General features: G+C 39.0%; 1 protein-coding gene across 2 annotated transcripts in view; it reads right to left on the bottom strand.

Moving 5' to 3' along the window:
• Positions 1-1,518: 1,518 nt before the first annotated feature.
• Positions 1,519-26,436, bottom strand: part of SLC25A36 (solute carrier family 25 member 36) — a 35,603-nt gene continuing 10,685 nt past the window's right edge. Inside the window, exons 2-7 of one of the 2 annotated variants that reach the window (XM_037406406.1) lie at positions 26,226-26,396; positions 21,388-21,465; positions 17,085-17,185; positions 9,564-9,630; positions 6,695-6,984; positions 1,519-5,939 (exon numbers count right to left, since the gene is read on the bottom strand). In XM_037406406.1, coding sequence (XP_037262303.1) covers positions 5,746-5,939; positions 6,695-6,984; positions 9,564-9,630; positions 17,085-17,185; positions 21,388-21,465; positions 26,226-26,396 — 901 coding nt within the window. In that variant the 3' untranslated portion in view covers positions 1,519-5,745. The remainder of the gene's footprint in view (positions 5,940-6,694; positions 6,985-9,563; positions 9,631-17,084; positions 17,186-21,387; positions 21,466-26,225; positions 26,397-26,436) is intronic. The other variant, XM_037406407.1, reaches the window with a different exon arrangement.

Consider the following 26,436-nt stretch of genomic DNA (forward strand, 5'->3'; position numbering starts at 1 on the left):
GGAGCCGCGTCAGGAAAAGCTACTGACTTCTGAACAGCCACAGTTCAGGAAGGAAACTCCCCCTTGCACAGACACCTACCCAGAATTAGTACGTTTCACCATCTGGAGGTGCTCTTTGAAATCTTTCAGTTAGCTTCATGAAGTTCCACCATTAACAAGCATGTCTCCATGAGTAAAGTCAGTCTTAAGAGCATCCCTTGAAATATTCCATCTACAACAGCAGAAGCTCCTCCTCTCCAATCTACCTTCCACAGTTCAATACACCATTTTGTTTGTATCCATTCGCTCATGAGAACTAGATTCCTATCCTGGCATTTCCTGCCTTTGATAGAAGCCGTGCAAGAAGTTAATGATGTTCTGAGTCAGCACAAAGCACACTGGCTGGCAACAGTGCATAGAAGATAAGAAGAGTATTTGTCTTTGGAAGTACCTTTTTATTTTAGTGTTAAGTGCATTGTCAAATTCAAGGGCTTTTTTCTTTGTGTGAAAGAGATCATTGTTAAACCTCACATGCTTTTAGGTTGCATCTGTCAGACTACACTACTGTATTAATGCCAAGCCGTAACTCAATTAGGACCTTACATATACCTTCATTTCATGTACATGCTTTTTTTGCAGGGCAAGCTTAATACAACTCCTAAAGCAGAAGAGGTTGTAAAGCTGCACAACTTGTCAAAACACACTCAAACACTTAACCTGAGGTCTGCCCTGCCAATGTGCCTCTTTTGGAGGGTTAAAGTGAAAGATCAATTACAGACAATTACAGTTATGCCAGTTAGAGGCATAACTTCAGATATGTCAGGGATAAGCATGCTGGTTGCCTGTACTGATTCCAAAAGACTGATCACCTCTAAGCCTGGGTGACCTGGAAGCCAGACAGTCTCAGAAGCACAGCAAGGTAGGTCAATTCACATTATACCTACTGAAAGAGAAAAGTTATCACAGATGTGCTGTTTTAATGCAAGTTTTGAAGTAGTTCTTAATAGCTGAAAGAGTGAGAGACATCCAGCCTGGCTCTGTATTAAAGGCTGCAAAGGATTCAGTTCTAGAACACACATTGAGGGGAAAAAACACAGCACACAGTCACCAAACACCACCTACATACACATTCGCAGAATTATTTCTGAGGCATTCTGAGGACAGACTTCAGATCAAATACCTACTTTTAAGAAAAATGATATCTAATGTTTCAGATTCAAGGACTTGGTTTTAACTGTACATGCAATTAACTGAATATTTTAAGGAATTACTGCCCTTTGTTTTTTGTCAGCAGTGGTTTGGGCTAGCTAGCATTTTAAATGGACACAAATTTTCTGATCACTAGTTACTGAATCTAAGTTGGCAGGCAGTAACACTTAGTTCTACAGAGATAACAATATTCAAATCCAACTGCACGAACACGTCCAACTGGTTTAAACCATCCATGAACCCCTTCAAAACACACATTATAGCCACAATACAGATAACTTATTTTCAGTTACTTGAAAATGGAACAAGATAAAATGATTCACTGGGATCTCCTAATGAATTGCTCACTTTTAATCACAACTGTCCAGGCACTGGTATATATCAGTAATAGAAAAATTAAAAGGTTAAAAATAGTGTAGAGTTTAGCACAGAAGGCAACATTTGAATAGAAGCATATCATTTTAATTTGCTTTGAAGTTTAAAGCAATCCAAACAAAAAAGTTACCTATATAAATACAGAGTAAATGCACATTGTTTACAGCCAACTACATGTAAGAATAATAGCAAACCTCACGCGAGCATTGAAGTATTCTCAAACTGTCATTTGTGAGTGTTTAGCTATGACTCCGAGGGCATAATTACATTCACATATGCAGGGTAGGCAGACTCTCCTGTAGAACTGAACTTACATAATTGAGTCTTAACCAGACAGAAAGTTGGAAAAGAAAAAAAAAAGAGTAATACATTTACCTAGGCACACTTCAGTGTTCAGCTTGTTTTCCAAATTTAAACAGGAAGCAACATTTATAAAGGCTCTCCAATCTTTTGTCTCTGGAAGCATTCTTTTAAAATGCTACAGGTCTGAGGAATGTTACAAAAACAGAATAGCAGAAACTGTCATTAACAAACATCTCAATTGGAAAGGAATTATATGGAGTGCATTATGTAAACAGGGAACTAGACAGGTGCAATGTCAACAAACAAATGCACAGGTTGATGTTTCAGTTACAATTAAAACAACTAAAAAACCTCCATAAATCCCTAGTGTAAACCTACTTTAAAACAACATAGGCTAGTAGATCAGAAGTTCAGACAGAAACAGCAGGTCTATCAGTCACTTTAAAGGCTAGGCTCAGCTCTCTGCCAACACACCACAACTCACCTGTTTTCACACAGCTCTACAGGGACCAGATGCATAAAAGAGGAGCTGAGCAGTGTGACTGCATTGACTAAGTTTTTTTTTTTTTTTAAGGACTTCCAAACTTGGGCCAGCTTGCCATGTCCCCCCAGTACACTGCCACAGACACCCAGGGCCCACCAGTGCCCTGTAACACAGGGAGGCAGCCACCCTGGCAGAGGGGCTCCTTTTCCCTGAAGGATGCATGCTCCACTGCCATCTCTTGACTGGCTCAGGAAACTGTAATCTCACAGCGTTTCCCACGTCTAACTGGTTGCCGAGTCAAAATGAACAGCTTGCAATAACATTTAAGTTTCATCTCGGCAAGGGAAATATGAACAAGCTAATTAATTACTGTGAGCTTTTCAGAGATCCAAGATCTTTGCCTCTAGCACAAAAGTGCGATGCATACACTACATTCAAATATAAATCAAGATGACCATCTAAGTTACGAGAAAGTTTAAAATGCACTCCTTTCAGTTCTGTCATTAAAGATATTACTGAATGTAGCATCTTCTTATTCCCTTTGACTTTTTATAATAAATATCAAGAAAACTATATAAATAATTTAAAGATCTTTGGGAATATTTCAGAGGTAACTTTGTACTGGTAGTTTAAAAATAAAAAAATCCCAAGAAACTTTGGGTTTACATTTTATGTAAAACAAACCAAAAAGAAGATCACCCCTGAAGTTTAAAACATTGCTTAAACACCCATTAAAAAAATGGAATAAGCTGATTGTCTACTTTTAATTGTTGTCTCCCATATGCAATTTATCCTTGTTAACATTTTCTGTTTATCAACTCCAGGGGGTCTGCTCTCACCCAAAGCACGCACATGGTACCCAGTGAATTAATGGGAGATGAACATGTAACCAAGGGACAACATATGCAATAAACAGAGGAGAGTAACTCTCATGAAGCCTAGGCTAATCCAAGTGTTAATTGTATTCATGAGCTCCAAAGCCAAATATCATCTTTGCCAACTTATATTTTATCTACAACTGAATAATCTGGATGGCCTGAAGAGTAATCCACTTTCTACAGAACAGAAGTTACAGTAAGTAGCTATTCCTGCACTTGGCCGAGTTATCTGAACAATGGCATCACAGCGAGACTTAGGTCAGAGTCATGAATACTCCAGACTTTTCCTAGACAGATCACTAGAAAAAAATCCACTTTAGAACACAGATTTAGGCACTCCCCTTGCTTCTTTAAAAAAAAACCAAATTCAACTTTGGTCACATCACAGACCACACTCTGTCTTCCAAAAGAGGTAAGATAACATTTTGCAAGGAGAAGGAAGTTAATACAGCTAAGCCTCCACTGCAAGGTCGCTGTGCAGACTGTAGGTGGCTTTTAGAAGGATGAACAGTCAGTACAGAGAAGTACAAAAAAATACTCAGATACTTTGACACTGCATGGAGAACATGATGAGGGTCAAAATAAAGGAAAACAAATGAGAAAAACCGACTGATTTGTTCTGTAAGCTTCCAGCTTTTACATACAGCTTACAGAACTACTGCAACAGAGATGCTATAGATCATACTGCATAAAATGTTTTATCCTGCACAGCTTACACAGAAATCAAACCACATGCTTTGTTTAAAATCAAACTGCATGTTTCGAAGGCAGTTTGACTACAGATAACCAGTAAGAGGAAAAAAAAAAGTCATAAGCCATAAGAAGGCCACAAAGTGCATAAGGAGTCGTTCATAAAATAAAGCCATTGCACACAATGCACAGTTTAAGTGTACTGAAGTACCACACTGGAAGAATTGATAGGACAGTTCTGTCCACACCAGTGTAGCAGCATTTATAGGAAGAAAGCAATTGTCTCCAAGTTATAATGATAATTTTCCTCCTAAGGATCCTGGGTACAGACTGAGAAGTACTCAAGGTGCGCATAAAAGATACCTGTTTGGAAAGCTGTGAAAGTTCTTGTAACATTAAGCTTCTGATTTTGACATCCCAGCTGTATGGTTTTAGAAAACCCTGTAAGTTATGACAGAAGAAACTAGCTAAGCCTCACTGCTGAATTCAATGCATTGTTTGGCAGTTGGCCTATAGAACAAAACCAATGCCTGAATATTCAGACAATCTGGAGGACAAGGTTATGCTGTCATTTGCAGTTCAGTACACAGGCTCAAAAGTTGGAAAAAGTGATAAAGCAATTACCAAGGGGAATGCTTACAAGAAAATCTCAGTTACAATTTTCCCCACCATTCTGCAGAGAGGCTGTCTGTACTGAAAAGACCTATCACAACCTCAACTGTTTCCTGCTTTCTGGTCACCTTAGCCATGGTGGTATGTGTTCTTCCCCTGTACTTCTATATAGGTACTGGTAATCCAAGTCAGGATTTGCCAGACCTACGGTAACACAGCTTGTTCTTAGGTGGCATGAAACTATTTGAGTGAATCCTGTTTTCACAAATGGTAGGCTGAACTAGGTGAGATTTCTTATCACATTCAGAATCCTTAAGAGGCTATGAAGTAGCACTCAGCAAATTCTTCCTTAGCTGTGTGAGTGACACAGACTGGCAAGGAGAACTGATGATATAGGAGAATATTTCATTAGGTCTCTCTTATGGAGGGGAAGTTCCAGAAAAGAAAAAGGATGACGCAGCAGAACTCAAAATCCACATATACCAGTATTAAAAGATTGATAACCTGAAGAGTTCAACAATCAGATCCTCTCTCACTAACCTACAACACTGCTTGAACTTTAAAAAAAAACAAAAACACGCACACAAAAAATCCAAAACACACCCCAAGTATCACCTTTTGCAGTGAAGAAATAACTCTGGTTCTGGGTCCCTGCGCCATATTTTCTCTTGAGGTAGCAACACAGAAAACTTTACACGCTGACTACTACCTCAGTCTCTTTATGTATCTTCAGAGTAACTGAATGGAAGTTTCAGGTATGGAAAGGTATGAACATACTGTCTTGCCCATTCTTCCAACAGGTTACTGTGCAGTAAACCAGAACAAAACAGACGCAGTTGAGAGCAATCACCAAGAGATGTGAATAAGGCTGCCCAAGAATATATTTTATGTCCCTGCCCCCTCCCGCACCCATCAGGTCTCTGATGACTGAATGGCCTTGTCTAGATTAACAGATGAAAAGAATGTCACGATTTTGCATTAAGAGATATATAAAGGCATTCCCTAAGGGGCAGTTCCCACTTGTCACATTGCTAAGAGACCATACAATAAGGCAGCAAAATTATTCATAGTTGCCCACAATCAACCTTCCGTTTTGTCCATAGCTGCATGTTCCCGATATAACTTTTCTTTTGCCCACCACATTGGCATTGACATTCAGTGGTCCACTCCAGTCGTTCACTCTTCCACCTTCTTCTAGGAAGCCCTGTCATGCTGCTATCCATCGAGCAAGTAGACTACCACTTCATAGGTTGACATCATGATAGCCGTGTTTGGAATCTGTCTGATCAGATGTGTAGTTAAACCTCGGTAGAGGGATCCATACCCTTCTTCACGCACAAGCAAAGACAGCGTCTGGAAGAAAGATCTGTATTTTGTTCCCTCTTCTCTTAGTCTTGTTCGTACAACCTCTGTGCAAAGAAAACCACATGTGGTTACATTCACCGCTTTTCACTATCTTTCCCAAAAAACAGTTAGTGATTTTACATTAAAAAGCAACCTTTCCCCCTCCCCAAATTCTCAATCTCAGATAAACTCTTCAAAAAATGGAAAAGGGAAACAAACATAGAAACAAACCAAGTATGTGTAAGAGGAAAATAAGTTAAATTTTAGGTAGTATTAAATATCTAACTAAGCAAGGAAAGTTCATTTGCTTAGTTAAAATCCAGAACAGGACTGTTTGGGCTTACATTTTATCTTGGAAGTTGCCACTAATGAAGCACTCAACCCATTAACAAACAAAATATACACAACTACTTTGCAGGAAAATTAAGTGCAACTGAAAACTAAACTAGACAGCGGGTTTTCCTAGAGGGGGGGACAAGAACGTGCTGACAAACTATGTGAAATCGCTGAGTATACAGAACTATTCCAAGTCAAAAAGGACCTTCTCCTGAAGTACTGTGGGCCATACCCTGGCAAATCCTTTGGAGAAAAAAATAGTAATAAAAAAGAGCCTACGAAGAGGCCATCCTAGAAATCCACTTAAACCCACCTCCATTTCTGAATACTATACTGAAGTTGGCTCGCTGAATCTGACATGAAAAGCTTTAGCCAAAGAAATAGTTCTTTAGCACGTAAGCCAAAACCTGATACTTCCAGTGTCACTGGAAAGACTCCCTTTATCAATTTGATTCAGGCTCTCAGCTGTATGCGCCCCACTTACCATGGGGATATGCTATTGATGTTGCACAAGTTTTGGAAGTGGCAGCAGCCATCATCATCCCAACAAAGTCTGAAGCTTCTTTTGCTGATTCATCCTCATTGTCCATGGCAGAACCAGTCTTATACTCTAGAATTTTTCTCTTAATACTCTCATAAATAACAAAATGAATAACAGTCTCAGATATGCCTGCGTAGGATGCTGACATTCCTCTGTAAAAGCCTTTAATACCATCTGATCGATAAACTTTTCGGACACATTCAAAAGCACTCATTCGCTTTTCTCCACGATTCCTAAAAAGGAGAGAACAAGACAGACATCAAGCTGGTGCACTTGAGACTGGAAAATAATTAAACAGTTTTGTTTGAGTGACAAGAGGACTTCGGAAACATCTCTCATTGATGCTGAGGGGCTCCAATTCAGACACGTTTAAGAACACACAAAACAAAGTGGAAGTATTGAAGGCCTTCAGCACTAAACACAAGGAAAGCGTTACACTGAATCCAAGCCAAACTTGATACGGTGACTAAAGAATAAGAACTATCACATAGACAAGTTTAACAGCTCCAGGCTTCAGTCTTACACAATAAAGGCCTAAATGCTTTCAAACAGCCTCCTAAATGAACTGTCAATGTCAGTGACTTGTGGAAAAAACCCAACCATTTTATTCTGCATAATGACAGCGAATTTATCCTAAATTTTGCTTCAAAAACAGCTCCACAGCATGGTAATTACAGCGGCGAAGAGTTCCAACAGCAAGCCTCACGGCACCACGGCTATCAGCAGACAATAGCATATCCAAAGGGAGCATACCAACCAATACAACACAGGCAACCATTCCTTGATTCAACTAAGCCACTGCTGATGTCAAGGAAAATGCTCATTAGACATGACTGTATCAAGCTATATTTGGTACATAAAATCTTACTTACTGCCATTTTTAGCTTGATTACTGAATTGAGTCGTGCATATTGAAATACATAGCATACTGTACACAGCTATGCAAAGCCGTTACAACACTGACTAGACTATGCTTTGCTGCAGCAGCAAGTGCAGGCACTTGAAGCACATGGATTCTGCCAGCAGAGGTCTCCTGAGTAAGCAAGTCAGAGTAAACCAGCAAATAACCTTGTAAGAAGTTACAGTAACTCATACAGATACTGTCAAAGCAAGACAGATAGTGGTAGCAGCTACTATATCAGTAGTGTGAGGCATTGCTTGATGGCAGAATTTAAGTCCTGATGGTTTGAAACTGCAATGTCAGGCAGCAATGGAAAAAAGGTACCAAGTACAACTAAGAGAAAGACCAGGCACATGTTGCTGCACGTCAGATCTTGAGTAAGCTAGGTGGCAGACACTGCCGAGATCTGGGGTGCTGGCACCAATTTGCTGACAGGCAAGGGGGGAAAAAAAAAGTCAAAGAACAGCTGGTAGGAAGACCAGCTGGACCTACAGCTGCAGCTCTAGCGGCACCCAGTCCCCATGCGTCCCTGTTACACCTAGACAAGTGCAATGACAAATTTCTGTAAGAGTTAGCTCTTCTGATGCAAGAAGGCCAAAGAAATTTCATTTTAGAAACAGAACACATGCCTTCTCCAGCTCTTACTGGGATCAGAGGAACTTTTAGGAACTTCAACAGAAACAAGATCAAGCCATGATAATCCCACAGGCCAAGTGTTTCTATGCCTCTAACTACTGAATTAGAAGAGCTGAGAATGCAGTATGTGCTAGACTAGCCCATGTAATTAGTGTCCTGCACAGTTGGAAGATCCTTAATTAGCTCTCCCACATGAACATGCTTGATAAAATGTACAGACAATGTTTACAAGAAATCTGGAATTTTCCCTAATTTCCTTAAAGCCCTATAGTTTAAGCAATTTAACCGATTAGTCAGTAAAAAACAAGCAGAGACACAAACACCATCAGGTTGCACATAACATCAAAACCCCCTTGGAATTAGCTGTGAAATTATCACCCAACCATATGATGGCATCACAAAAAAAAAAAACACATCCCAGAACTAGTTTTACTGTGAGATTTTAACTAGGGTCATCTTGAAGCTGCCAATATCCCTGCTAAAGAGAAAAAATGCTAATATGCACTTAATATAGAAAGCCCAACAAATCTCCAAATAGGATTATGTGGCTCATCCTAAATACATTTATTAAGGATAGCCACAGAAAGAATTTTATCTTGCATGCTAAGCTTTCAGTAAGGAAGTCTATAAAACGAACAAGATAGTTGCACTGAGACACTCGCACCACATCAGTCGCTCCCTAGAGTTTTACATAATGGTCTTTCTTCCTCCATATTTATATAAAATTCTATTTCATTACAAGTTTTATTATAATAAATTTCTGTAATTGATTCTGTAATAAGTCCAAACAACTTCTATTGACTCTCCTGCATTAGAACAATTCCTCTTTTTTGATCTATGAAAACAGTCTTTCTCTTTTTATAGGTTAAAGCTTACTATATGTAAAAAAATGTAAACCAGGATGTTTCAGGCATTTTTCTAAACTTTTGCTAAAATATTACTTCAGGAATGTTTAGCTCAACAGCTATAAACAAAGAATGTATCACTGACTGAAAATGTAAGCATATGGTTGGTAGAATGTTATTTTAGTGAGACTTAACCTTTTAATCCATTCCAGTTTGCTGGCCAGTATACCATAGTGCCTCAAGCAGCCTTAGAACACAGAGATTGAAATAAAGAAAAATGACAGTGTATCTTGTAGACAGAGGAGCACAAAATTTTCAAATTTAAGCTGCTGGATATTTAAAGAATCATTCCATTTTAGGGTGCAGAACAGATTCAGAACACGTAAGCGAAATCTTATCACAGCAGTGATATTTCCCATTGTTACTATACCTTGCATCGAGCTGTAATCGTGTCTTTACTAGCCAAATGGGATTAGTTGTTGTGATCGCAGTAAAACCTAAAATATTTAAAAAAAGAGTTAGATGTGATAGAATCACAACAGCAACTGCATCTAAGTTCGAATCGCACACAGTAAGGTACAGTGGATGCAAAAACTCGGACTATACTGATTTTTAGACAGTACGCGTTGTAGTCCTACACTGACATTTTATGAATCCATACAGCCAATAAACATTTAGCTTATTTTTAAAGTTTTATATTAATACTGAGTAAGTTTGATTCTTAGTAAGAGACGTCCCATATAAAATAAGCCCAATTGTGTACATTTCTCTGCCTATCTAATCATACCAACCCTGTTTTGACACCACAGAACAGCAAAGCTAGCTAGACTAATACTAGCCAATTTGGCAAATGTATCAACAAGAATGCATTGCAGATACAGCTATAGCAATTTGAGATGGTATAAAACATTGTGTCAATTTAATTAGCTACCTGAAATACAATCCGAGTTTAAAAGCATGCAGACTGAATAAATACTACTTTTGGTGCAGTTAAAAGCCATGTATTACTGTAAGTTAAGAGACCTTTTAACACTTAACTATAAAAGAGCAGTTAAATTTGAGCACTAAAGTTTTATTTAGAAATCAAAGCAGAGATTGTTGGTTGGCCTAGGAATACTTTTACAAGCAGTCAGTGTTTAAATTGTTAAAGTAAATAGTATGACTTCTAACTATCCAGACAGACAGCAACTATTCAGGCTTGCGTAAGGGCTAGAAGTTAAAGCTTTGATTTTCAGTCTGCTAAAGAAAAAGAAAAGGAAGAAAAAGAGAAGAGGAAAGAAATTAAAAACTGAAAAAGAAAAGAAGTAAGAATCAGTCTTACTTCTGCACAACCGCGGAAAGAAAAAGAGCTAAGTGAGAGGCAGCTCTGGGGGGGGCGGGAAAAAAATAAAAGTAAAATAAAAACATCTAGAGTTGTAATACCACACATGCACCATTAATGAGGTGTCACGTCTGCAGGAGAGAAGAAGAAAAAGGGAAGAGCTGGAACATGGCCAGGCAAGAGATGATAAATTTAGACACTTGCTTTCTAAGTGACATACATCACTTGTATATCACTACAAGGACATGCTGCCCTCCTGCAAGGGAATGGACTGGGGTTGTGGGAAAGCAACAGTTACCTTGTTCAGTGCATATCTGGTGCACAATACTTATACAACAAACAGGCTATTGATAAGCTTGTTTATGAAGGTCATTAACAGCTTACATATATATATATTTAGCAGAACTGCTCGCATACATGTTACTTCTATTCAATCACAATCTAGGTTTACATTGCACACAAATGACTGCAATACTTAAGAGAAATGCCAGGGGATCTTAACTGCTTTAAAGTTTGTTCTACCCTCACCCCCAAATCTTAATTAGGTCATTATGATTTTCAACTACAGTTCTAAAGACAAACTACAAGGTTTAGCAGCTACTAAGATTTAGCTGTATTTCTGTGCCAAAATAGCAAAACCACATTAGAGATTTGTTTAATCTTTTGATTAAATAGATTTTTCAATTGACTCAAACCTCTTAACTAAATAATTTCCTCTGGTATATAAAAGGTTCAGGGTTGGCTTCCCCCCCCTCCTCTGCCCTATGTCTAGGTACACATATAGCCCTACATATGATGTGAGTGAAATCCTAACAAGACAGAACTGTTTTATACCTGCATTTCATGTAGGCAAGTAATTATGCTGAAACTCAAAGCATCAGGGAGCTACTCTGCCAAAACAAGGCACAGAAACTTTTTAAAACATACTACATCTGCAAAAAAAGGTTCTGTAGTTCAGTGCCCTTCTGATCTGTCACTTAATGCCATAGAACTCCACTGCTTCCAACAGCACTTGATGCTTGGTTGAACTAAACTTGTAAGGAAACATTGTTCTTGCATTTTTTTGTCTTTATATTAGAACCAAGAAATCTTTAAATTTTTACTTCAAATCAGAATCTTTCTATATCTATTGTGCAGTGAAGGGCACATCGACTGCAAATGCTTTTAAAGAAGGTGGGAAAGAATTACTGACTTCCTCTACAAACACCCCATTTTCCAGAAAATATTTCTCTCTAAGATACAAAATCAGCTCTTATATCTCTCCTAGTTCTTAGTTAGAAGTGAAGACGACCAAAAAAATCTTTTGCATTCCTATTTAAGTGGCATGCTTTGGAATTTTGGTACAGCTAGACTGTATGTTACAGCATTATCTGCTCAAGCCTTTCTCCTTCCTATTCAACCTCCCAAAAACCAGTCTCTGTCGATCCCAAATCTGGAACAGGAAACACATAAGTGATATCAGAGGCGGTGGTGACTATACTCATCCACTGCTGCAGCCTGATACTTCTAGGCAGGCTGGAAAAGAGTATATTGGAAAGTGCCAGTGAAGGGTAGTTGGCACAGGATGCAGCCTAGCCTGCCCAAACTTGCACTCCCTGGGTTGCTCTAAACATTCTTTAAGCATAACACCCTTAATAGTAGAGTCAGACACTTAGTGACATAACCAACTTTTTTTTAGGGCTGTCATAAGCCCAAACTGCATGACAGTTCATACCAAAGCTTTCAATTTAAAGAGCCTTTGATAATTAAGGTTTCACAATAAAATGACTATGGCTCAATTCTTATAGGTAACGTAGTAAATAGTGGAAGAAGAAAAATGAACTACAAGCTGAGTGATGCTGACACCAAGGAAAGCACTCCAAAACATGAAATATATCATTTGAGATCTTTGATAAGCTTTTATTTTTAAATACAGAAAATTTGTAGCAAAAGTACTTGTTAAAAAATAAGGGGGGGGGGCTTTCAACAACTGCTATGAAGCTTAAGTGTTTCCTTTTCCTTTTTTTTTCAGAAGTCTCAGTGAACTTTACAATGCTTTTCAATGTGTTGTAGCCTCAACAAAGATTCCAGATTCATTAGAAGTGTAGGCTAATTTGACAATACCATAAACCCCTGCACCTCACTTATTTTTGTCTACGAAATTGTATCCCACTTTCAGACAGAATTGTCTCAATCTACTTTTTCAGCTATACCAGCTACTGACAGGTAAGATCCCAGGTATTCCTATTATGCATCATATTTCAAAGGTTAGAGGGTGGTTTTTTTAATCTACAAGCCAATGTAATTGATAAAGACACATATGAATATGGAATGCTGAATTAAAAATCCAAAGTAGTAGAACAAAAACAAACCAAAGGAGAAAACAGAAAGACAGATAGATTATATACATATTAAAAAGAAAAAGAAAAGAGGTCTTTGAAATAACGTGGCAACAAAGAATATCAGCTGCAGCATTTTAGAGGCAGCTCTGGGACACTGAAAAAACCAAAAGGCCTTGTTTAATCCAGTAGGGACTTTCAATTAGCCAGAGCTAAGTAAGGTAGCAGCTATCAGTGAAAGGCATTTTTCACCTTCCCCTGAACTGCACAGAAAAAAATAACTCTTAAGAGTTAAGGAGAAGTGATGTCTTTGCACAATGCACATCATCTGAGTTTAAGATAATGAAAAGTGAATTCCCCTTATTCTGTTTATTTAATAGATATTACAAACCCAATGTGTGGTTCTTACACTAGAGGCTGCAAGAGACGCTCAGTTCAGTACTCACGAGGTTTAAGTTAGTCCATATTTCTGCAGGAAGTGACCTGCGGATGGGGAGCATGAGATGACACGATCTCACTCTTTTCACGGGAGAAATGTACAGTAATTGCCTAAAATAGACACAGGCTTTTCTGTATCATAACAACAAGCAGTGACCTCATCAGACACACGTGTACAAATCGAATCCCATTGGAAGGATTTGTGAATTAGTTATTGTGAGATCTAACTGTTTTCAGGTAAAAGTTTAGGAAAAAAAGAAAGAAAAATAATCAGAACAGGCCACAGATATCAAAATAGTTGTGTAAAATGCACTGAGTACTGAAATTTCTGCTCATTTGCAGCAGTTCAATTTTATATCTCCGAATACTTACCTATAGATCAAATTTACGAGTGAACCCTCCTCCTTCCCCACTCCCTCCAAAATATCATTCAAAAAAAGCTAGCCTTATCTTAGGAATGAAAAGATAGATGCCTTATGAAATCAAACTTTCTAATATCAGTAATCAATGAACTAAATGTGCATTTCATTTGGTATTAAGTAACTGTACATACTACTAAAGTTACAAAAGCATGGTAACTCTGTAAGTAATAAAGTGGTCCCAATTTTTTTTTTAATAGAAGTATCTACATTTGAGTTGGTTTGCCAGTAGAGTTCTACAGAGAACAGCAATAGCATTACAAGACAAAGTAGTTCTGCAGCAGATTTGCAACCACATTGTCTGAATGAGGCTACAAATCATTAAAAAGGCAAATCAGAAAGCTATACAAGAATCAAGTATCTCATTCAGTTCTGTTTTTATTCTCTGTGGCAAAAAAGGCTGAGTAAGTGCAACAAGAAGGCAGAGTTTATAGCGAATCTGAGAATTTCGCCTAACTTAGAAACGTACAGAGATAGACTACCTTCACACAAGCAAATGCTCTCATATTATGCTTCAGATATATTCACTGTCCAGGTTTGCAAAAAAGAACCACATGATATGCCGAGAAGTAAGCAAAAAAGATTGCAGAGTATTTCTCCATGTAAATACACAGATATTTTAGGTATGAAGGTGATATGAATTATATGCTGGAAGCTAACACACAGCAAGATAAAAACATTAATTTCTAATTGCATAAGGCATCAGTTACTAATATGTAGCTTAATTCATCCTCCTTGGGATAAAACACTTACTAGAAGAATCTTAATGAAACCAAAAATACATGTTTTATCTTGAGAAGGAAGAATCAGGCCTAAAACCAAACAAAAATGCTTAAAATACCGTACCTCAGCTTCTCACACCCAAAAATGCCATGTGCATAAAGTTAGTTAACAATGAGATCATCTAGTCTGAGATACTTACGTATTAAAGTACAAGTCAACAGTCTTTAAAGTCGACTAAAGTTCACTACTTACAGTACTTTCATAAAATATTACAGCAGATTTTTTTAATTGTGTTTTTGCATAGTTGTGTTTTGCAACCTACAGGAAAAGCTTTATAAGTGCAAACATCACCTCATGCTCATTAGGTATTAGAAGTCTTTATGTAACAGAAAGGTCATATCCAAACAACACCCCTCCCATTTAAGACTGAGTTACTCAATTCCTTACTGAAACCAATGGCAGCTGCAAAAGAAAAAACCAATACCGATTATTTTTTGCTAATTACTACAAGTGTTTATCCAGTTTGCCAGTTCAGAAATCTGAAGTTCCAAAGCAATTATCACGATGATCTTCTGTGTTAACCTGTTTAAGTCAATCAATTAAGAGCTCACATTTGATCTTGTCCCTGTTAACTTTGCCATTTCCTTAAGTTGATTTGCAGCATATAGCAATACAAACCTTGCAGGTAAAACTGTTAATAGCTGGTTTAAGTGCATTTTCTGAAATATATTAGAATTACAAAAACAAGGTTAGCACGTTCCCAAGAAAGCACTGTTAATTTTAACTACAGTCCTTTTCATATAAATCAGAATACCATGAGTACTGAGTACTGGGAATTAAAGAACCTTCTTTTAAAGGTCTTCCAGAGACTATCTGCAGTGTACAGCGCCAAGGCATTTAAAGAGAGAAAGCTGTGACCTGCAGTGTGAGCCTGCACTGGACATTCAGTTTCATTGGCTATACAGTTTAGAAATACAACTGCAGAACTAGGTAAGTGTGAGAAAGGTAACAGCCACAGAAGTTGTTCAATAGTAAGACTTATGTACAAACATAGAAGAGGCCAACAGCAATTAAGGCTCAAATACATTTACCCCAGTCTCCTGCAGTCATTAAGTACAAATGCATAATACCAGCCTTCTGGAAGAGAAGCAAGTTAACAAGCAGATACAGAACCCCTTGACAAACTACAGTGTGTCTGCAAGCAATTGGGAAAAAAATCACTACAGCACATCTCTGTAAGTGTTCTTTTCATTACAGAATGAGGGCAGTAACTTCAAAGATAAGGAACATTCTGAACTTTCGTTTGTCTGCAGCACTGCGTGAGTTACATAAGTTGTCTTCAATTGAAGATAGACTTGTTTATTACCCATACTTCCTCCCTTCTCCCTACCACCGCCCCTAAATTTAAAGCCATGTTTTATCCCCTTGACAAAGCACGGAAGACCATTCCTTTTCCTTGGAGCAATTAACTGATTAGGATGAACTTTTCATGAAATTCCCTTCCATCCCATTCCCCATGCTGTTCACCTACAAACAAAATACACATTTCCAGGTGATAAAAAAATACTGCATCATCTGAGCACCTTATTTTGCCCATTTAAGACAAAACAGCTCTCCTAACATCTCTAAGATTATGAAAAACTGCTATGGCATCTCTCACATGTTAGATATGAGCATTAGTATGTTATTTTAAGTATATAGCTAACGTCACTTATTTTCTACACTACATAACAATTTCTTTGTAAGAGATTATTAGCAACTATTAAATAGAAAATTAATCCTATTGATTGTTCTGACATCACCTTTGGAAGTCCATTCCAGATTGCTAGTACTCACATTACACATACTATATGTAAAATTTGAGAGGAATTAGAAACTTCAACAGGCTACCATAAAACTGTCAGAAGTAATCTGTGAAGTGTCTATGACCTACACAGGAAACACTTTTGAAAAATCTGTTTTTGTGTAGGAAAGACACAGGCAATAATAGGTAAAGTGTTGCTGGCCCAAGTTTGATTTCCCCAGCACAACTCTAACTCAGCTCAGTTGCCTTTAACTCCCCTTGTTAATGATCCTAAACAACAGAACATAGAAGTCAAGCAATAAAAATACTGGTAGATGCTAAATTATACCAAAGTTACACTGCAGATACAGAATAACAATTTCCAGAAATGATAACATATGAAAACTACATGAATCTGCTTTTCTATGTCACTTTAGTGATACAGCAAGCCTCACAGACTGGTATTTGAAGAAAGAATGAGGAGGTGTTACTTATAATTTATACAAGTATCTGCAGGCGTATTTCCGAAAGACAAAAATAAGTCAGATATACAAAGCTGTAACAGAAAGTGATGGTAAAAAAACAGATTAAGAAGCATTAAACTAGAGTTCAGTGCAAACAATGGTGTTTATAGCTTGCAGAGCAAAATGTTACTGTTTAGAAAGTTTGCATTTTACATTTCATAAACTCAGAATTGAAAAAGCAGGCATGCAAGTTTTCCGGGAAAAGACTACTCACACACACACAATCTTCATTAACACTAAATGCAAAGCTTCATGCACATATTCTCCAGATAGCTTGTTTAATGAGAGGCCAAAGGAGGTAACCACTACAAAAACAGATCATTCAATCACTAGAACGTTTTCTGTTCTGCTTTTTGCACATTTATTGCCACCTCTCATTTGTAGATATGACTCTAGAATGAAGCTAAAAAGTTACAGATCCTTACCTGCCACACCAGCTGAAATCATGTGTACCTGGGTAGAATCTGGACTGAAAATATTGTTCAGTTTTTCCTTGCAGTTTGAGTAAGCAGCAAAATATATCGCTCTAAAATTAGAAAAAATCTACGTTATGTTACATTTCAGGTGTTGATATCCTTTAGGAGCAGTGCCATTAACTTGATCAACTCAAGATGATCTTGGTTCAAGTCTTACTTCCTCAGTAAAAAAAATTACTCAAGGAGTAAGTCTTGCAGAAGTAGTAGGACTACTTTAGGAATGGAAAAGACAAAAAAGGTCATCCTTTACAACTTTTTCTTCCAGAACAGCTTCAACTAGTTACTGAGGGGAAGGACAGATAATTAGAAATACGGCAGTGACTTTTGTGACACTAGGAAGTTTAGCCAGGGAAACAAAACACTGCCAAACTGAGAAATAAGTATTCTATATTTCTTTAATAGCAGATCAAATTTGTTCTAATGGGCTTAAACTCATTTCAATAGCACAGGCATGTAGCTTTTTTCTAAAGCCAAACAGCACACTTAATATTTATAATATTATTCCAGCATTTAAGATGTAAACATTGGTAACCTGTGGTTATACTTTCTAACTTGCAGTTATAAACACATATTTTAAATGCTAGAACAGCTGTTAGGCTGCGATCCCCATTTTGTTCCTTTAATTCTGTATCGAGAATAAACAGATTTTTTCTCTCTGAATACACTAATTTGTAAACTCTTACTACATTCAAGTCTGTGACAGCATCAAAACAAAGCTAGACATAATTTAACATGCCAATACAATAAAATATGAAAAATGTTTCCTTCCTAAAAGCTAAAAACTTATTTTCAGCACACCTAAAAAACACATTTAAGGTTCTAACTGTTTTGTTGTTTTGGTTTGGTTTTTTTTCCCCTCAACTTACAGGCACCCCTCTACAAGAGAGAAAATGAACATGCAAGTTTTCATGAACAGAACATTAGCCTCATTAGCTGTGCAAACATGTTTTTCTTTATTACAAAAAAGATAAAGTGCTTGCTTCATGGGCACAATTTTGAAAATGGAATCTGAACTAAGTTAAGTATACTGGATGTGTTATGAAACATGCTTCCCTACAGCTTATTTAAACAAAGAGCTGCTGTTAAATCCACTTAGCCAATATTTAATTGAAATGAAGTACTGGATGAAAACCGAGTCAGCTGGAGGGAAATGAGGATGTGCTTATGAAATAAGACTTCACACACTGTCGAGTTGACATTTTTAGTATGGGGCAGTAATGGGGGTTGAACAATCCAAGTATTTTAGCTGGGGGGAGAAGGGAAGGAAATCAGAAGGTTTAACATAATATTTACCATCAAGCAGGGTTTTTGCTACTGAGGGTATTTTTAATAGAGGATAGTCACTTATAAAATTTTATACATTTTTGTATAAAAATTGCCATTAAACAAGTAATACATTTATTGAACATTCAGAGTAGACTGGACTAACAAAAGTACAGGCTCTTCAGATTAGGAAGGGCTGATACCCCACTGATGCCAAGAACAAAGAACGCTACTGGAAATACTACAGCTTCTCTAAACAACAATGCTAGATTAGTGATCAGGAAATACCTCAGGTATTCCTAAATCCTTAAAAAAATCTGCTAAAATGAAAGTACTCCAATTCCTGAATTAAGTTTTTCTCTTACTCTTGGTAAAATTACTTTGGTGGGTAATTAGACAAAACTGAGACCTAACAGAAGCATAATATAACAGAAAGCTTTTTTAGGGTAAAATCCAGTTATTGTTTTCAGGATGGCTGGCACGCATGAAAACTCCTTTACCACAGCTCGTTACGTGACACACTCTGCCAGCTTGGCACAGGCCGATAGGAATAACGGAGGGTGGGGAGGAGACACCACGGCCGGGCTCTGCTGTACTCCCTGCAGGAACGGCAACTTGCTGGTACCACAGCTGGGAAGACGAGAAGGTGCCTGCTACTGAGCTACCAAGCGTGGTGAAACTGCTTTCCGTGGATGAGATGATCTCATTGTAACGCTAACACACGCCTCCATCCCAAAGTTACCTGCCTCCAAGGTACCACCACACCTCACTGGGCACGCAATACCAATCCGCAACAAAGATATGTACGACTAATCACTAAAGCTCCACCTAAATGTAACTGCTCTTGGGCCAAAATAACTCCAAAAGGGGGGAATTGCTGTCTGCGCTCCCAAATTACCAAACTCCGATTTAGTGTTTAACTATGTACTAAACATTTTGGTGCACATAGTTTAGGTCAAGCTGATCCAGCCTCTAAAGTCATCGAAACTGATGACTGAAAGGGCTTCTGATCCCAAGGGAGTCAGCCTTGGGAAAGCAGATAAATGGTGTTCTTTTCCCCATCTAAATTATGCAGAAAGAAGCCTCCACGTGAGAAAGTTCTGGCCAAGCTGCTAAGGTGGAAGTAGGACAAAGGCAAAAGTGGTGGTGGGAGACTGCAACCTCCGACTCAAACGGCACACGCACACGGCGGCCCCCCAGGGAGGGAAAACCCCGCTCGGAGAGCCTGTGCGGCGAGCAAAACACATCAGCAGAGCAGTCTGAGGATGTGCACTGGTTTGCGCTAGAAGCGAGAAACTTGTCACCAATCCTGTGCGCGGTGATGAATACGTAACGTACCATGAAGTGTAAAAAGTAAGGAAAGGAGGGGAGAAGGCAGGGGAGACTCCATCCTCACTGCTGGGATCAGTCGACGGGCTGAACCCGTCTTCTCCCCTACAGGGACTCCCGCCGGGCAAGAACTTTGTTCTATGGCCAACCATGCCAGCTGTTACCAGGTGTATTGCTTCAAGCCTGCTTTGCAGTCTCTATTAGCACCGGCAATCTCTGAACCTTATTCTGTCACAAACTTGCATTTTGCATCACAAAGATCTTCAGCTGAAGCTCATTTTGTGTAAGTTGCCAGAGATCCCAGTAGCTGACAGAAGGGACGTGACTCGGTGACACTGTCAGCGGAGGTCCCCGAACAGGTCAGTCAAGTCACCCTCCGATCCAGCGGGCTGCCAAAACGCAGGTAGCAGACAGGCTGGTCTGACACAAGGGTCTCATCTGTCTTGGGAGACTGACTGACAGGCCGATCAAATACAAAGGGTTTGAGGAAACCCCCTTCTTAACGTGACACTCATGCAGGTCTACGCAACACCTCCTCTGTCAGATCTAAGTAGAAGATAGACCAATGCTGAATGGAAAGTCCAGTTTAAGAAGCATCCAAGACCTTAAACCAGAAAAGTTAAGATATTCCCCAGCTGGGTGTACAGAAGACAGGAATGTCTTCTCTTCAGACCAAAACAAACAAACAAACGCAGGGCACTAAATCAAGGGAAGAAGAAAAACTTTGTGGAATATGTTCCCTCTGCATAAAGTCTCTTCTCTTAAACAAAATAAAAGAACAAAACCAGGCCAGAAAACCACAGCATCATCCAGGACTAAGTAGTTATACTCGTTTTGCACAGCTTTGTCTCCATCCTCTTCCTTAGGTATTGTTCTATTTTTGGACTGTTTAGGCTAACACTTCTATGTAAGGGTCAGTTGAAACTGCCATAATCTGCGCTGTGTTCTGATTGCCTGTGTCGGCTGAATGGCCTAGAGTATTTGTGCTGATGCAGAGCAACTGACAGCAGCAATACCACTGTCAATTAGATCAGATTTACATCCTCATCTGCTGCACCCTCTGACACTGGCCCAGTACCCTTTGGAGTCCAACCCACAGCTGATCTGTTTTCTATTTTATACAGCTGTTAAGTGTGTCACCCAATCCAGTCTTGACCTGTTTGAAGTTTTGCAAGGTCTCCTTCTGAAGGGGTACAGTAGTCTGTGCTACACCAGAATTCAGGAAGACAAACCCGGTGTTTTGAGGCTACAGTCCCACAACTGCTTCCTGAATATGACACACTGTTGATTAACTGGAAGCTAAATCTACCTTTGCATTTCCAAAGGTACAAACTTCTTGTTTACATGTGCAACTCCTTAAGTGTTTTCCTTCTTAACTAGGCAAAACTCTGCATAGCACACAACAGTAAATACTATTATGTTAGCATACAGGACAGTAAATGCTGAGACAGCTGGCGCAGGGCTGTGGAACAGGAGCTGCAGAGTATATGTATGGCTCAGCTTCTCAGACTACTAATTACCCCAGGTACCAAGGGTTATTTGCTATGAAGTATTTACAACTGCAGATACAAAATCCGCTTCAATGAACCTTAAATCCCTTAAACAATGTATATCAACCTAGATTTCATCAAAATTGTTTACTGTATGCATTTGTAGTTACCTGGAAGGAGCAACGCCTACTAAATTAGGACCCAGGCCTCTAAACAGAGAGCGAGGACCTTCCTTTTGCAAGATCATCCTAGAAAACAAAAAAGTGACAATACTGTAACATTTATATCAAAATTAAGAAATGCACTGACCACCATAGCCACATTAATTTCAGCTTTACTCTGTGTAAAACTTCATAACTGACAATGTAGTACTGACCATAAAAAAAAAGTTATTTCCTAGAATCAGCATAAAATAAAATTCCATTATTTCTTGACATACCACACAAACCCAGGAACTAAATGTAGAAGTAACGCCTTATGATGTCAACACAAGTTTACCTCAAAGATAGGTAGACATACATACAGGTAGTTAGTTATCTGTCATTGGGAAGTCAAAGAGAGTGTCCTTTTACCAGGGAGACCTTACTATGCATGGAAATGTTTGCATTCTTGTAGGTTTGTACATCATTCAGTAGACAAAATTATTTGATTCTATTCCACATTCCTTTCATCTCCCTTTAGTTCCCAATGTTTGGGAACTTTCTTGGGTGGGAAGGACAGGGAGTGAGGGCAAGAGAGGAGAGACTTATGAAGGTACAGTTACAGCAAGTCAGACACCTTCTGAGAGCAGCTCAGCAAGATGTTTGCTCCACTGCTTATCACGCCCACCCAGGGACATCTTTTGCATTCTATTACCTACTCTTCCAAAAAGAAACCTCAGCATGGCTCTGTGTGTGCTATCCTGGTTTGATTCTACATGACCAACAGTACACTCAGTAACATGTCTGAAGTTAGAGGAAAGCAGCCTTTCAGACAGTCCTGCCTTCCACATTCCCATGAATTATTTAAATCCACTGAGCATTTATCTAGGAACCTACTCTTTGCTTTCTTCTTTCTATAGGATGCAGTGATTATTTTGACAACAGTAAATTGAAATGGAAGCCTCCAATGCAAGAAGTGACCCTTCCCTACGGCTGGCAAGAGATACCCCCCTATCAGTTCTGAACTGTGTGTTTGTACCCAAGCACTGCTGCTGTGCTGCAGAGCCAGTAGCTTTTCTTTTTCAACTCATTACAGGAAAGACAAGCCTTACCTCTTCATGCAAGGTAACTCACTTCAGTTTGAAATGAACTGAAAAAGCAATGTAACCCATGCAAAGAGCCACAGTACAGCCCTAACACCTTGTAGTACCAGCTCCACTATAAACAGAGCTCTGAAAAGACTTCTTCGGTGGCAGGGGTGTCACCATCCATCCATGAGGGATTTACAGAGAAACACAGGGATAGCAGCAGTGAACTTGAGGTCTCAAGTGAGGTATTACTAGTACTTAAGTGTTTGGAATACCTATCCCATCTAACTTAAAAAAAAAAAAAAAGAGTTGAAAACCATTATGCAGCAAGATACACGGGCACAGTAAGAGGATAATCATTAGTGTTCCGTTTTAGTGAAATCAACTGTCCAGCAGTCTAGATGCTAATCAGAGATGTTATTTTTAAAAAGTGTGGTAGGACATGGAAGGAGACACAAGGACTACCTGCATCCCATTACAGCAAATTGCTCTAGCAATTGCTTTAGAACCAGATTTAAAGTTAAGAATTAACTACCTCACTGTTGCATAACAGAACTTTGTGCTTACTGATTTAGAAACACTGGCCAATACACACAAATAGTTCTCCTGTATATTTCTTCTTCAAAGAGACATGCAGGTTAACAAGAAGTCAATTACTCAATAAAGAAAACTACACTTGTATAAATGGCTGTTTTGTTTGGAATTTACTATCAGGACAAACAGGTGAAAGCCACATATAGTACTGAAGGAGATTCCAAACCTACTCTGATTTCCAGCAGCTGATTCACTACAGTTCTGCTAAATCAAACTGAAATTTACATTTGTTTTCAGTATGCAAAAATAAAATGGTGGTTCTGCACAGTTACCATCACTATTTAGGAATGCTGGTACATAATGTGTCCTGCTTCATGTCCATAAAAATTAGTTATGATTTCACTATGTGGGTAGTATTGCTCCATGGCAATAACTGGAGAATTGAACACATACTCAAAAGCACTTTGGAAATACAAATTACCTAGATGTGTCTGTCATCCTGAAAGCATTTCTAGTACTTACAGAAGGAATTATTCAGAAGAATCTTACCATATTCCAGAACTCAGCATGGGCACAGCATCAGATTACAGCAAAGCTGAACTGAATTAACATGACCTGCATACGCTTAAAAAAATCACTACTACCATCACATTATGTATTACACATGTATATATGCACATATACATGTACACAAAGCAGCAGGAACCTCAGTGTCTTAAGAGAAGCTTTGGAGTGACATGTATCAGATCTATTTGTTTATTCTGGATCTACAGCGTCCCAAGACCTGACAGAGCAACAGAGTTAGAAAGGTTGCAGCAGACAGGATTATAACGTTGGTAGTTACCGACACCCTTCTGCATTCACAGACACCAGCTGGAGGAGTTCCAGAGCCTACACTGGAAATAAGACAAACTCTTTGCATTAAAGAACAGATCCCAGAGCCTGCATTGTTTATTGAAAGCAGTAAATGCCAAATCCATGGTCAGAAGAGCAGCACAAATGCTCCATACAGCTTCAGCTAACCTGCTTACATCACACGGGGAAGCCTGTCTTCCCATCACCAAGACCTCAGGTGTAAACTCAGCAAGGTTAGTTATGAGAGGCATTCACAGCATGATATACACCAGATATTTAATAAGGGAATTTGCTTTTGTTGCCAGAGAATACAGTCACCTGTACCAGTTCTATTTCCTGACAGCGATGCCTTTGAAGTCACTCTGTTGACATTTAAGTTGCAGAAATGATTCCACAGCATTCTGTTAACTGAAATTCTGACATCAAGTAACTGATTCACTGTGCTTTTAGGCCGAGTATGGTAAGCCTTGGAGCACTGCACTGGATTTGGTACGAGAAGAGACAACCAAACTCTGAAACCCATGAGCCAGAAAATATCAAGTCACAGTAAAGGTATGAGAGTAAGAGGGATCCAGTTTGATTTCCCCACTAAACAGCCCTAGTCCCTTAACCAAGAACAGTTACATAAGGAAGAAATTCTTCACTCTGAGGGTGGCGAGGTGCTGGCACAGGTTGCCCAGAGCAGCTGTGGGTGCCCCATCCCTGGCAGTGCCCAAGGCCAGGCTGGACGGGGCTTGGAGCAACCTGGTCTGGTGGAAGCTGTCCCTGCCTACAGTAGAGGGGGTTGGAACTAGGTGATCTTTAAGGCCTTTTCCAACCCAAACTATTCTATAGTTCCATGACTTTTACTGTCACAGTCCATTGGCATGTCATTTGGCATTTTTTCATATTTACTGTATTTAAAGAACTTGAAGCATGGAGAAGTTACTTGGCCTCTCAGTTGTTTGATACTAACATTGAAGAAAACACATCTAAGCAAAGAGTAAAAGCAGAAGATACATATTCTTGTACCATAAACAAACAAATGTCTAAGAAGCAGATTTAACAAACTCAATAAACACCACAAAACAAGCAAGCCTTACCAGTTAAGTTCACCATAGACTACCTCTGCCTCAGTCTGAATTTGCTTCCTGGGAAGACCAAGTTATTGTAGGTTTTACGGATGAGTTTAAAGCATAGCAGGCTTCTAGCAAAGGGGCATATGAAAAAAACCATCTGTTCATCCTTCTATTCAGATAGATTTCTAAAGAGAAGATAAATTCATAACATTCAGGGAAAACACCGAAGGGCTCAACTTCCACCAAGAGAAGCAGATAAGGCAACTATTTTGGATGGAGCTCTCCTTTTTACAATCTGAGCACTTCCTTCCCACATACTTGTTCCCAACACACTCACCTATCATACTCTTACATGTAAAAAGGCTCCAAATTCAAACAGTTCCATAATAAGAACCACCTTCCATTCAAGAAGCTACCTGAGTACAACCTCCATTTAAGCAAATCCTATCCTCTAATCAGATTAAGCCAAAATCTGCAACTGCCAGAAGGGGCTCTGTACCAGTTAGTTCTCACTGATTAATTGGGGATAGAAGATTGCTGGTCTGAGTCTTATCAAATTTTTTCTAATGCAAGAAGCAGTAGTAGGTGCTTTTTGGAGGAAAACTCCCCTCATTCCCAAATACTGAAGGTACCTCCCCATAACTGGCAAGCTTGAGTCCCTCAGAGTGAAGTGAGCCCTGCCTGTGGTCTGTACAAGCAGTTTAACTGTGGCCATACAACTTTCCAGCTGGCTACTGAATGTCACAAGCACTGGTGGCAAGGAAAGGAAAGGCAGTCCCCATTCAACGAGGTACTACGCAAACAAAACATTCCAGATTATGGAAAAGTCTGGCCTTACCTAACTCTTACTGGCTCTAAAAAAAGAGTTACTTCCACCAGAAGATATCAAAAGGCTGGAAGGGTGTAGAATGATGAAAGCTGGGAGAGACTAAGAAACTGAGTTAATTTTCATAGGGCTTCTTGCCTCTATTTTCAGCAACATCTATGATTTGGACACAAAAGAGTTTAAAGTCTTAAACTAACACTTTTCCAGAATGAAACAGAGCCTGGCACTTAAGCATTACAGTGCTCCCAGAGAATTTTGGGGATGTAGTCTGGAGTTGTGAATTGTACAGGGTACATACACTCTGGGTACTTCAAGATACAAACCCAAGCATGAAGGGAATTTGGAAAAGTGGAATGTGGCAATAACAGTTAAAAGGCAAAATACAGAAAGTATCTCATGGCAGCATCATGACAGGCCTAAGGGTCTGAATCTTTCACATGGATTTGTTCAGCATCTCCCTCTTCCCTCCCCCAAATAAGCCAAAAACCTAGTAACTTGTACACTCACTTCAAACAATGGAGAGGTCCAGGAGAAACTCTAGTTACTCGGTTGACACTAGCACCATTCACAGTGTTGAGATGGACTTCAGAGATGTAGAGCGTCACAGAGGAGGACTGCAATCGTGTTTTCACAACTTCCAGTGGACATGTCAGAATTGCACCAACAGTACCGCCACATCTGCAAAAAGAAAACAGGATCATCACATTCTTAGAAAAGA

This window comes from Falco rusticolus, chromosome 13, assembly GCF_015220075.1.
Source record: "Falco rusticolus isolate bFalRus1 chromosome 13, bFalRus1.pri, whole genome shotgun sequence".
Taxonomy (NCBI): domain Eukaryota; kingdom Metazoa; phylum Chordata; class Aves; order Falconiformes; family Falconidae; genus Falco; species Falco rusticolus.